Source organism: Salvelinus fontinalis, chromosome 20, assembly GCF_029448725.1.
Source record: "Salvelinus fontinalis isolate EN_2023a chromosome 20, ASM2944872v1, whole genome shotgun sequence".
NCBI classification, from domain to species: Eukaryota; Metazoa; Chordata; class Actinopteri; order Salmoniformes; family Salmonidae; genus Salvelinus; species Salvelinus fontinalis.
In genome coordinates, this window is record NC_074684.1 from 25,805,189 (window position 1) to 25,818,327 (window position 13,139).

The 13,139-nt window shown below is 42.9% G+C and overlaps 1 protein-coding gene across 1 annotated transcript in view; it reads left to right on the top strand.

The window, feature by feature from the left end:
• LOC129817579 (gamma-aminobutyric acid receptor subunit rho-1-like) overlaps positions 1-13,139 on the top strand; it is a 51,919-nt gene that overhangs the window by 32,931 nt on the left and 5,849 nt on the right. Inside the window, exons 4-7 of the mRNA XM_055872978.1 lie at positions 7,887-7,954; positions 8,155-8,378; positions 12,233-12,315; positions 12,452-12,592. Of these exons, the coding sequence (XP_055728953.1) occupies positions 7,887-7,954; positions 8,155-8,378; positions 12,233-12,315; positions 12,452-12,592 (516 nt within the window). The remainder of the gene's footprint in view (positions 1-7,886; positions 7,955-8,154; positions 8,379-12,232; positions 12,316-12,451; positions 12,593-13,139) is intronic.

Genomic DNA, 13,139 nt, shown 5'->3' on the forward strand with positions numbered 1-13,139 from the left:
TCTTTTAGCCAGGTAAATACTGATCGTCTTTTCTTATTATCTGCTAAGCCATTACAATTGTAACTGGCTATACTTATTTCACCACTTACCATAATGAGACACACCTTTCAATTATTTTTATCAAAATATATGTTTGTAAACGTCCTATTAAAAAGTAACATAATGATTGAGTGTCTATATAGTTGTACCATGACATTTGCATCTCCACTAAGCAAACCTCCAATTGGTCCCCACTATTCCACCCGCCAAAAGCCCCCATCTCGAGTTGGGTTGTCATCCCAATGCCCGGCAGACCACCCCCGACCCCCCGCATCGCACAGCCCCGGACCGACTGGGATCCATCCTTCGAAAAGTGCACACAGCACCATCCACCGAACCGAAGCAGATCCATTGCCAAATGCATTTCCATCGCCCTCACCTCGATTTTTATTACATATTGCTGTGAATCATCCTCTATAGTCCCTAACATCTTTTACTTCTTCCTTCGCAACAGTTGTGGGATACACACATACACCCACACACATTCAGCCCTTACCCCCACACAACCATAAGCTCACCCTCTCAACAATTGCACCATCCCAGAGCCCAACTCAAGATGGGTCATGATTTACAAATGTACTTGCAGTTGCAGCTGCATGAGAAGGCCTGCAAGACCGCGCAAAAAATGAGCATAAATGTAGAGATTTATTTACCATTGTCACATCCTAGATGATGGAGGTCAAATATACACCTTCTTCCTGAAACACCCACAATACGGTCATCCATTTTGACCATGTTCCCAAGCATCTCCATGCAGTCCGATTGGTTTCGTGCCACCAGGGCCACAATAATATACCCCCTCTCTGAATGTCCGAGTGTGACCCCCTCCCCATGGGTTACTGCAGCTAGTGTTGCCAGCACTGCCACTGCCTGGGTGGGGGCACCCCACCAGAATCCCCACCGGCTAGGTACAAGGTCGTCAAGGTTCTCATTAGCAGCTTTGAGAATTTCCTTGTTTATTATGCTCTCCCTTTGGCTTTGCAGGACCAACCCTGCCAAGCAGGCTCAGAATCTTGAGGGGGCAGTGCTGCTCATGGTCCCTGTCCTCATTTTGGCTGCATACAGACCGTTTACAGCATGCACATAAAACAGTTAGGGACTTCTCCTTAGTATCTGGGCCATTCATGTGGGTGTCTAGGGTATAGGGCCATGGACCGTACCATTAAAATAGGATAATAAATAATTAGATTAAATTTATTTTAAAAATGTAGTTCCCCATGATAGGACAATAAATAAATAAGACGTATAATTCATTATAAAAGTATATCCATCATTTGAACAACATTGAAAGCCCTCTCATACCCGGCCCACAGCAATACACTGGCTCTGGGATATGCAACTATTTCATTACTCACTCACTCAATTTTCCAAACATAACAAATAAAAATAAACACACACCACACCATCCACACATACTGTGCCTTCTGTTTACTTAGTTTTTATCTTCACTATGTAGAAATAGTGCTTGTGTTCAATTAGTTATATGTGAAGATTTATAGAAAAGCTATATTTTGTATTGTATTGTTACAATCAGTAACCGGGCTTGAATTGTGTTTATTTTCCTCATCTATGAGAACTTTGTAATTTTTAAAATAACCATGGAGTAATCTTTGTGTCTCTGAACAACTGGTTATCAATATATAGTTTATCCACGACGAGAGCTACTCGTTTCGCTTTTAATCTATTTTCTTTGAAAATTGGATACAGAACTTTGCGCCGTTCTGCAATTTCTTTCGGAAACTGATCATTCATGCCAATTTTGGTCCCAGCAAGTCTTTTACCCAGGCTTTTAACCATTATTCATCTTTAAATTAAGCAAATTTGGCAACGATTGGGCGTTCGTACCTCTGCCCTCTCTGTCCGAGGCGGTGTACACGTTCAAGTTGGATCTTATCGATAACTTCGAGTGGAATCTGAAGCGCTGCAAAAAGGAACTCTCTAACTACAGATTCAGGAACCTCTCCTTCTTTCTCTTGAATACCTGTAAGTACCAAATTCTCTCTCATGGATCTAGTTTGTATGTCCAGTAAGCATTCTTTCAGAACGTTGTTCTCCTTTTTAAATTCATTCATTTCGGTTTCAATCTTATTGACCGTCCCTTTTAGCGCGTGTGTTTCCTTCTCCAATGTCGCAGCTTTTTCATCACTCATCTCTAGGCTTGCCTTCAAGTCTTTTATATCTTTACTAACTAATTCAAGTATACCCAGTTTGTCATTTATTGATTTTAACAGATCGGTTTCGACCTTTACCATTGCCGGTGTTGAGAATATTAGATCATCCGTGTCGGTTGAGGAGTCACATTTTCGTTTTTGATTCGGTTCCCCTGTCTTATTCTCCGTCATGTTTGGGTGTTGCTTGTTTTCGTAATATTTGTCGATAAATGTCTCTAGTCTTAGGATTTGTTTTGTGTTATTATCCAGATTGAAGGTTATCACCCACCAGATTATTTGGTGCTAATATTTTAGTCTAATTTAGCAGATATTTCGAATATTATGTTTTATCTTGAGGTGCTCTACATAACTTCGTTCAGTCCGCCATTACCTTTACGTCCGCCGTCTACCTACCTGGTCAGTAATGTTGTGCCTCGAAAACATCCGCCGACTTTTCAGAGAGCCACATCAATTTACAGAAATACTCATCATAAACTTTGATAAAAGATACAACTGTTATGCACAGAATTAAAGATATACTTCTCCTTAATGCAACCGCTGTGTCAGATTTTTTAAAAACTTTACGGAAAAAGCACACCATGCTATAATCTGAGTACGGCGCTCAGACACAAAAACAAGCCATACAGGTACCCGCCATGTTGTGGAGTCAACAGAAGTCAGAAATAGCATTATAAATATTCACTTACCTTTGATGATCTTCATCAGAATGCACTCCCAGGAATCCCAGTTCCACATTTTATTTGAATTTTGCGCGCTGCATTTTCTCTGGCTTTTGGCTAAGTGAGACAGTAGCGTCCCGCCTAAACTCAGATGTTTTGATATAAATATGAACTTTACTGAACAAAACATACATGTATTGTGTAACATGAAGTCCTATGAGTGTCATCTGATGAAGATCATCAAAGGTTAGTGCTTAATTTTAACTCTATTTCTGCTTTTTGTTACTCCTCTCTTTGGCTGGAAAAATGGCTGTGTTTTTCTGTGGCTATGTACTGAGCTAACATAATCGCAAGGTGTGCTTTCGCCGTAAATCCTTTTTGAAATCAGACACTTTAGCTGGATTAACGAGAAGTTTATCTTTAAAATGGTGTATAATACTTGTATGTTTGAGGAATTTTAATTATGACATTTCTGTTGTTTTGAATTTGGCGCACTGCAATTTCACTGGCTGTTGGTTAGGTGGGACTGTAACGTCCTGACCAGAGTTCTTATGTGTTTTGCTTGTTTAGTGTTGGTCAGGATGTGAGCTGGGTGGGAATTCTATGTTGTGTGTCTAGTTTGTCTGTTTCTGTGTCCAGCTTAATATGGTTCTCAATCAGAGGCAGCTGTCAATTGTTGTCCCTGATTGAGAATCATATATAGGAGGCTTGTTTTGTTTTGGGGTTTTGTGGGTGATTGTTTCCTGTCTCTGTGTTTTGTCTGCACCAGATAGGACTGTCTCGGTTTTCACATTTGTTATTTTGTTATTTGTATAGTGTTACCGTTTATACGTCTAATTAAACATGTTGAACACTAGCCGCGCTGCATTTTGGTCCTCTCCTTCACCAATGGAAGAAAACCGTGACAGAATCACCCACCTAACCCGGACCAAGCAGCGTGGCAACGGGCAGCAGCGACAACAGCAGCGGTACCAGGAGGAATGGACATGGGCGGAAATTATGAACGGTAAAGGACCCTGGGCTAAGGTTGGAAAGGATCGCCTCCCATGGAAACAGCTGGAGGCAGCTAGGAGAGCAGAGGCAACCGGAGAGAGGAACTGGCGTTATGAAGGTACGCGGCTAGCACGGAAACCCGAGAAGAAATCCCCCAAATTTCTTGGGGGGGGGGGGAGGCTAAAGGGTAGTGTGGCAAAGGCAGATAGGAAACCTGCGCCCACTTCCCATGCTTACCGTGGAGAGCGGGAGTACGGGCAGACACCGTGTTATGCGGAAGAGCGCACGGTGTCTCCTGTACGTGTGCATAGCCCGGTGCGGGTTATTCCACCTCCCCGCACTGGGCGGGCTAGATTGAGCATTGTGCCATGAAGCCGGCTCAACATATCTGGCCTCCAGTACGTCTCCTCGGGCCGGTGTACATGGCACCAGCCTTACGAATGGTGTCCCCGATTCGCCTACACAGCCCAGTGCGGGTTATTCCACCTCCCCGCATTGGTCGGGCTACGGGGAGCATGCAACCAGGTAAGGTTGGGCAGGCTCAGTGCTCAAGGGCGCCAGTATGCCTGCACGGTCCGGTATATCCGGCGCCACCTTCCCGCCCCAGCCCAGTACCTCCAGTTCCAGCACCCCACACCACCAGTGCCTACACCACGCACCAGGCTTCCAGTGCGTCTCCAGAGCCCTGTACGCACTGTTCCTTCTCCCCGAACTCGCCCTGAGGTGCGTTCCCTCAGCCCGGTACCACCAGTGCCGGTACCACGCACCAGGCCTTTAGTGCGCTTTGAGAGTCCAGTGTGCCCTGTTCCTGCTCCACGCACTCTTCCTATGGTGCGTGTCTCCAGCCCAGTACCTCCAGTTCCGGTACCACGCACCAGGCCTACTGTGCGCCTCAGCAGGTCAGAGTCGGCCATCTGCCCAACGCCGCCTGCACTGCTCGTCTGCTCATCGCCGCCTGCACTGCTCGTCTGCCCAGCGCCGTCTGAGCTATCCGCCTGCCCAGCGCCGTCTGAGCCATCCGTCTGCCCAGTGCCGTCTGAGCCATCCGTCTGCCCAGTGCCGTCTGAGCCATCCGTCTACCCAGCGCCGTCTGAGCCATTCGTCTACCCAGCGCCGTCTGAGCCATTCGTCTACCCAGCGCCGTCTGAGCCATTCGTCTGCCCAGCGCCGACTGAGCCATTCGTCTGCCCAGCGCCGTCTGAGCCATTTGTCTGCCCAGCGCCGTCTGAGCCATTCGTCTGCCCAGCGCCGTCTGAGCCATTCGTCTGCCCAGCGCCGTCTGAGCCATCCGTCCGCCCCGAGCCATTAGAGCCGCCCGTCTGTCCCGAGCCGTTAGAGCCGTCCGTCAGCCAGGAGCATGTTGAACACTAGCCGCGCTGCATTTTGGTCCTCTCCTTCATCCCAGGAAGAAAACCGTGACAGGGACGCTGCCTTCAGGTGTGCCTTCTTAAAAGTTAATTTGTGGAATTTCTTTGCTTCTTAATGTGTTTGAGACAATCAGTTGTGTTGTAAAAAGGTCGGGGTGGTATACAGAATATGTTTGTTAAAAGACCAAGTACATATTATGGCAAGAAGAGTCCATATAAAGAACTTTGAAAGTTTCTTCAAGTGCAGTCGCAAAAACCATCAAGCGCCATGATGAAACTGGCTCTCGTGAAGACCGCCACAGGAAAGGAAGATGCAGAGTTACCTCTGCTGCCAAGGATAAGTTCATTAGACGTAACTGCATCTCAGATTACAGCCCAAATAAATGTTTCACAGAGTTCAAGTAACATTTTAACATCAACTGTTCAGAAGAAACTGCGTGAATCAGGCCTTCATTGTTGAATTGCTGCAAAGAAACCACTACTAAAGGACACCAATAATAAGAAGAGAGTTGCTTGGGCCAAGAAACACGAGCAATGGACATTAGACCGGTGGAAATCTGTCCTTTGGTGATGAGTCCAAATTTGAGATTTTTGGTTCCAACCGCCTTGTCTTTGTGAGATGCAGAGAGGTGAACGGATGATCTCCGCATGTGTGGTTCCCACCATGAAGCATGGAGGAGGAGATGTGATGGTGTGGCGGGGCTTTGCTGGTGACACTGTGTGTGATTTATTTTAAATTCAAGGCACCCTTAACCAGCATGGCTACCACAGCATTCTGCAGTGATACGCCATACCATCTGGTTTGCGCTTAGTGGGACTATCATTTGTTTTTCAACAGGACAATCACCCAAAACACACCTCCAGGCTGTGTAAGGGCTATTTGACCATGGAGAGTGATGGAGTGCTGCATCAGATTACCTGGCGTCCACAATCACTCGATCTCAATTCAATTCAGAGGGTTTGGGATGAGTTGGACCACAGAGTGAAGGAAAAGCAGCCAACAAGTGCTCAACATACAGTATGTGGGATCTCCTTCAAGCCTGTTGGAAAAGCATTCCTCATGAAGCTGGTTGAGAGAATGCCAAGAGTGTGCAAAGCTGTCATCAAGGCAAAGGGTGGCTACTTTGAAGAATCTGAAATCTAAATATATTTTGATTTGTTTAACACTTCTTTTGTTACTACATGATTCCATATGTTATTTCATAGTTGTGATGTCTTCACTATTATTCTACAATGTAGAAAATAGTAAAAATAAAGAAAAACCCTTGAATGACTGGTACTGTATGTGTAAGAGATATGAATAAATGTTGTATTGCTACCTCATTGGATACACAAACAAAATGAGTGGTACCTTTTTAAATCCCTTTAAGGGAGATGAGCTCTTTCAGCTGTCTGCAATATGACATTTCAACCCAGAAAGGATTATAAAATGCAACCACTAAATATTGGAGAGCCTCCAGATATGTTTGTGTCTGGCACGGCTGAGTTGGTTTTTGGAACACTGTGGCCTAATTTTGTTGTTTTTGCAGGGCACTGGATGAAGGGACTAATGGAGAAAAAATTCATTGTTTTAAATAGAATTGTCTAGATAAAAATGTCCCCTAAATACAGCTACGTAATCGCGACAGCTTTTATTACATTGTTACAACAATGGAGAGATAATCTTAGCAAGCTATTGACTTTTTTGTTTTTCTCTGTGTTGATTTGTGTACTATCAAGACTATCCCTACCCAGGGACGTTTCTAGGATTTGAGGACATATGGGGCTTAGACCAAAGCCAGAGGGGAACCCTGGTAGGGAGGTTTGGGGGCATCCTCCCCCAGAAGAAGAACATTTGAATTTGAACAGCTAAATGCATCAATCTGGTGCACTTTGAGATTAACATTCAGAGATTAGATCTACTAAGAATTTAGTTTAAAAAAAAAAAAAAATTAAGAATCCACTCATGTCAATTGAACTATCAAAAATGTGCTTGTTCCAAAATATCACCTTTTTTAAATGACCACGGTTCCACACATTTTGCAGTCTGGGAAGAAATATCCTTTCAATTTCATTCTGTTATATTCCATTATATTTTTACTATAAAATGTCAAATATGTGTGTGTTACTGTGATAAGGGCATGGGAATATAAGTGTGTATTGTCTGTAAATAGGGTGTGTTCATAAATTCACTCTGGCAATCTACTCCGAGTTCAGAGCACTCTGGTTTGAGAGTGCCAGACTCTGGTTTGAGAGTGCCGAATAATTGATGAATTTACAAACGACATGTCGTGCCTGTTGTTATGACAGGTGCCAGTAAACATTGTTTAAAAACGTAATTAAATTGTTGCCAGTAACACTGTTACAATCACTAACGCACTTAATAACATAAAGTCTTACCAGCTCTGCTAGGGCAAGTAAAATGGTCAGAGTGACCTGTTTTCTGAACTTCTCTGTGTCTGTAAAGTAGCTAGCAAGCTAGCCAATGTTAGCCAGTTAGCTTGGGTTCTTGACTGACTTACATAAACAAATGAACTATACACTTATCTACCCCAACCATTAACAACTTATGTTATTTATGGAAACAAGTTACATAACCATTAACATATCTGAATGGTTTTGTTTACTTATGTTTATTGTTTTAATTAAGCTAAGATTTGAGTTGTGTATCTTTGCAGGACACACTGTTCAAGTTGGAGTTGATGTTCAGGTAGAAAGTCTGGACACAATCTCAGAAGTTGACATGGTAAGTGTTTCTATACTTTCTGTAAGCTGTGATGTAAACCAAAATGAAGCTGTCCTTCATAGATGCATAGATCAACCATACTTTAATTTGATGAATTGGAAAGAAGAGGGGAAGACATTTATAGTGTGTCGCATTAATTTTGGTTATTAATATGTGATCGCTCTGTTGAAATTGCAGCATTGTCATGCTCTGTGTTTCAGGACTTCACCATGACCTTGTATATTAGGCACTACTGGAAAGATGAGCGCCTTTCTTTCCACAGCACCACCAATAAGAGCATGACCTTCGACGGGCGCCTGGTCAAGAAGATCTGGGTGCCAGACCTGTTCTTTGTCCACTCCAAGAAGTCTTTCACACACGACACCACCACAGATAATGTCATGCTGAGAGTCTACCCTGATGGCAAGGTGCTCTACAGCTTAAGGTAATTCACCTGGTCAGAGTCGAACATGGGTTTTGTTCTTTGCTACATGGTTGACACTGGCAATCATTTTCAAGCATACTGGTATAATAGAAAGAGTTTGGTGAACTACACTTGCACGATGAGTAACCTTGCCTGAGACTGGAAAACTTTTGTTAATATTAATAATGGATTGTATTTACAGTATATAGAGCCTTTCTCCCTACTGAGGTACTCAAAGCTCTTTACATAGTAAGGGGGGAACTCACCTCATCCACCATCAAAGCTAGGCATCAGGAGGCTTAGACAGTTTTGTGGAACACAAAATACCCTTGTGAACTCTAGTGGATACAGTAGCTTGTTATGTAAAATAAGTTCAGACAAAGCCTACAAATGATGGGTGAAATGAGCTAGCTAGGTCTGATCACTGTTTGGAATGGAATCAACTGAAGAGAAGCTTGTGCTGTTTGTAAACACTAGTCTTTGCCAACTGACAATTTATCCCCAAAGTGATTTCATTACGCAAATCAGAGCTGCCAGCTGAGGCAGGCTAAATTCAACACTTTCATGCTTTGTTTTTACCCATTAGCAATTTGCAAATTAAAAAATGCTGTGATGCTGTTATGGATCAGGGTCCTGGCCAAGTGCCTATTTATTTATATCTCTTGACCAAATAGACGTGCAGTTTGTATTTCATGACAACATGATGGATGTGATGAGAAACTGTCAGTAAAGTATAGTAAATCTGCAGACAGAGATTGAGTTTGTCATTTTGGTGAGTAATCAGAATGCTGGAGCCAAAAGACTTGTAATCCACAGTTGGTCCATTTGAGAATCTTGGCAGCAAGAGCCAGTATCAAGATGTCTGCGTCAGTAGCTCCCTCTGCTGGCAGTCAGCACACACTGCATACAGTCTTATTGACACCTGTGGGGCACTGATAGTAAGTAGCGTCATGAACACTTCCATCACTGGTGGTGTCAGCGGTCATGCTAAGATAATGGTGTAAATAGCCATCAAGACAGACTGGTCTTGCGACTTTGAACTATGCCCTGGTATACACATAGGCCATCTGTAAATACCAATCTTGAGGTGTATTATAGAATTTCTCTGTTCTTACAGATGTATTGGACTTGTGGAGCAACAGGGTGGTGTGTGTTCTACTATAGATACCATGCAGGCTCATCAGTAGGGTTAATCTCTCGGAGGGCTGGAACCAGAGATTTATGTTCCAGATGGAAGCAGATTTGGAGAGTAACCAACTGTTTACTGTATGTGGATCTTACTCCCAGAGGATCCTGTGTAGCAACGGGTCTCTTCTACACTGTGCTGGATTATCTTGGCTGTTTTTATCTATTTGTCCCTGAATTTCCTCAACCCCCTAACTCTGTGTGTATCTGTCTGAAATATAATGAAACAATAAGGCCCAAGAGGGTGTGGTATATGGCCAATATACCACGGCTAAGGGCTGTTCTTATGCACGACACAATGTGGAGTGCCTGGATACAGCCTTAGCCGTGGTATATTGGCAATATACCACAAACCCCTGAGGTGCCTTATTGCATTTATGAACCGGATACCAAAATAATTAGAGCAGTAAAAATAAATGTTTCGTCATACCCGTGGGATACGGTCTGATATACCACGGCTGTCAGCCAATCAGCATTCACGGCTCGAACCACCCAGTTAATAATATACACAACACATATTCACCCACATCCCCAACTGATTTCTCTTTGCCATTATTGTATTATACTACATTGCTCTGTGCAGTGGCGATTTTAGCATGTAAATCTTTCTGGTGCAAACTCTCCCAAAAAATGTTGATGCATGCCAGCAAAGCCACTACACTACACAACACTAAACAATACATTAATTGCACTATAATTGTGACCAGTGGCGATTTTAGCATGCAAATCTTGGTGGCGAAAACTCCCCCCAAAATGTTTTGATGCATGCCAGCAAAGCCACTACACAAGACAACACTAAATAATACATTCATTTGTTTGTAGGCCCCCACAAACTGGTGCTGAAAAGAAAGCAGAGGTTTCTTTTCAGCACCATGGGGTGAATCCTTAGCACTGCTACATCTGGCTATCAGGGAGCCTTGTCTGGCAGCGAAACAGTTCATTACTTTACTGCCTTTTTAAAAAACATAGCTGATATGGCTGACTTGCTTAAACAAATGTGGTTTCTACTGGCAATTTAGATGTACAAACTATGGCATAAGGGGACAACGAGCGGATAAGAGGCAATCCGTAATTTCGATTAAGACATTAATGAGCAAGCTAGGACAGATAAGGTCAAAATAAATATTTGTTCAGCACTTTTGAAATGTACAGAGACAGATTTCAGAACATGGGCTGTTCTTATAGTATTCTCCCTGTATATCAAGTCAGAACTGTAGGATAAATAAAGGGGGCATATAAGCAGATAATGAAAGCTCTTACAATATTTGATGATTACATTTCTGTAAAACAGGCTATAGGCTACATGTGCACCACCAAGTCAGAACAGTAGGCAAAATTATGAGGGGGGAAAGGGACCAAATTATTAGGGTGAGGCACATGGGCTACTAACAGCTTCCTACACAACATACACTTAGTATTACTTTCTTAGCCACAGCATACATATCTCCCTGACATATTACATAATTTATGCAGCAACTTACAAGACATACAGGTCATAGCTCCAGAAAGAGGCTAGAGTTCCCGACTTGGAATTCCGAGTTGGATGACCGTTCAAAATGTATTTTCCCAGTTGGAGAGTGTTTTTTCCCCCAGAGTTCCCAGTTGTCTTGAACTCACGGAAGTCTGAGATTTACCAGTTCTGAGTTTCCAGTTGTTTTGAATGTGGCAGAAGTCACACTGGATTGACAGCATGGTCAATGTATTCAACCTTTTATGGCCCATGGTGTTGAATGTTTATAATTTTAAGCTTGGAAAAGAGACCTTAACCCAGACTTAGACCCAACATCCACTCCACTGAATAGCAGGCTAGTGATTGCTTTGCAACGCTTGCAGTTAGCCACTGATTCCTTCCAAACCACTCATTGTTGAATTCGTGATTTCAAACTTGTTGTGTAATGTCCAATGGCCAATGAGCACTGATACGTTTTATCTATAATTTCTCTACATAATTTCTGTTCATATGAGAAGGATTGAAAAGGATTTGCCAGTTGATTGTCGACATGATTCATGATGACTGCTAGCTAAGATTTTGAAAGTATGATGTTGACAGGATCATTCTAATCAAAGCTATGGTAGATATAACCTGATTTGACGTAATTTTATCTGTGGCCAATTACCTTGAGCCTTGGATGGGCACTTCTAATCTAAATCTATGGCAGCACCCAAGGGGCTTGAATTTTTTAGCTCTACCCATAGATTTTGTGGCAACGTAGAGTCCCAATGAGTGACAGAACACTGAGCCAATTATGGCGCAACTAGAGAACATAACCAACCCCTACGCTCCGTATTTCCGCGCCTGCCCCACGACCTCAGAAGGCACTGAGCTAGGCTGAAACACCTGCATTTTGGAGCTGCCTTACTCAAGAATGCAAATAAGAGATCATGTTTATATGCGGCTTTATTAACATTTTTTTTTTTGCATTGTTTGCAAACTGCGTATTAATGCCAAAATAACATGCAGGTGGGGCTCAAAACAGGTGGGGCCCTGAATGACGGGTCGCCACTCGCTCTGTGTATTGCTTGACCAATAGACTACTCAGCTTAGCCTGAGTACCAGTCTGTTTGTGCTATAATGTCAACTCCTTGCCAATGTTTGGCATGACAATGAATGACAATGACTGCAATGGAGCTGGCAAAAGCACAAACAGATCTGGGTATACTCAACTGTCCGTGTTGTTGTTCTCATGCAGGGTGACGGTGACATCCATGTGCAGTATGGACCTGAGTCGCTTCCCTCTGGACACACAGACCTGCTCCCTGGAGATCGAGAGCTGTGAGTCTCTGCTCTAATGATGTCATTTCCCTTTTGACTCTTTCTCTTCTGTCACATTCAAATCATAATAAAATGTACCTATTCATAGACTTGTTTCAAGTGGTGAACACTGAACAGCATGTCTCTTTCTTATCAGATGCGTACACAGATGACGACCTGATGCTGTACTGGAAGAAAGGGAACAATTCCCTGAGTACTGACGAAAGGATCTCCCTCTCCCAGTTCCTCATCCAGGAGTTCCATACTACCAGCAAAAAATCCTTCTACAGCAGCACAGGTACAGCACTGAAGACTGACAAAACACATGCTGTTCACTGTGATTTATCAAGGTTGTGTTTCTGTAATGCTAATGTAATGCAGGCAATGCAATGTACACTACCGTTCAATAGTTTTGGGTCACTTAAAAATGTTCTTGTTTTTGAAAGAAAAGCTATTTTTTTGTCCATTAAAATAACATCAAATTGATCGGAAATACAGTGTAGACATTGTTAATGTTGTAAATTAATATTGTAGTTGAAAACGGCAGATAAAAAAGCCCAAAATGGAATATCTACATAGACATTATCAGCAAACATCACTCCTGTGTTCCAATGGCACGTTGTGTTAGCTAATCTAAGTTTATAATTTTAAAAGGCTAATTGATCATTAGTAAACCCTTATGCAATTATGGCTTAAAAACATCAGTCTCAATGTCAACAGTGAAGAGGCGACTCCGGGATGCTGGCCTTCTAGGCAGAGTTCCTCTGTCCAGTGTCTGTGTTCTTTTGCCCATCTTAATCTTTTCTTTTTATTGGCCCGTCTGACATATGTCTTTTTCTTTGCAA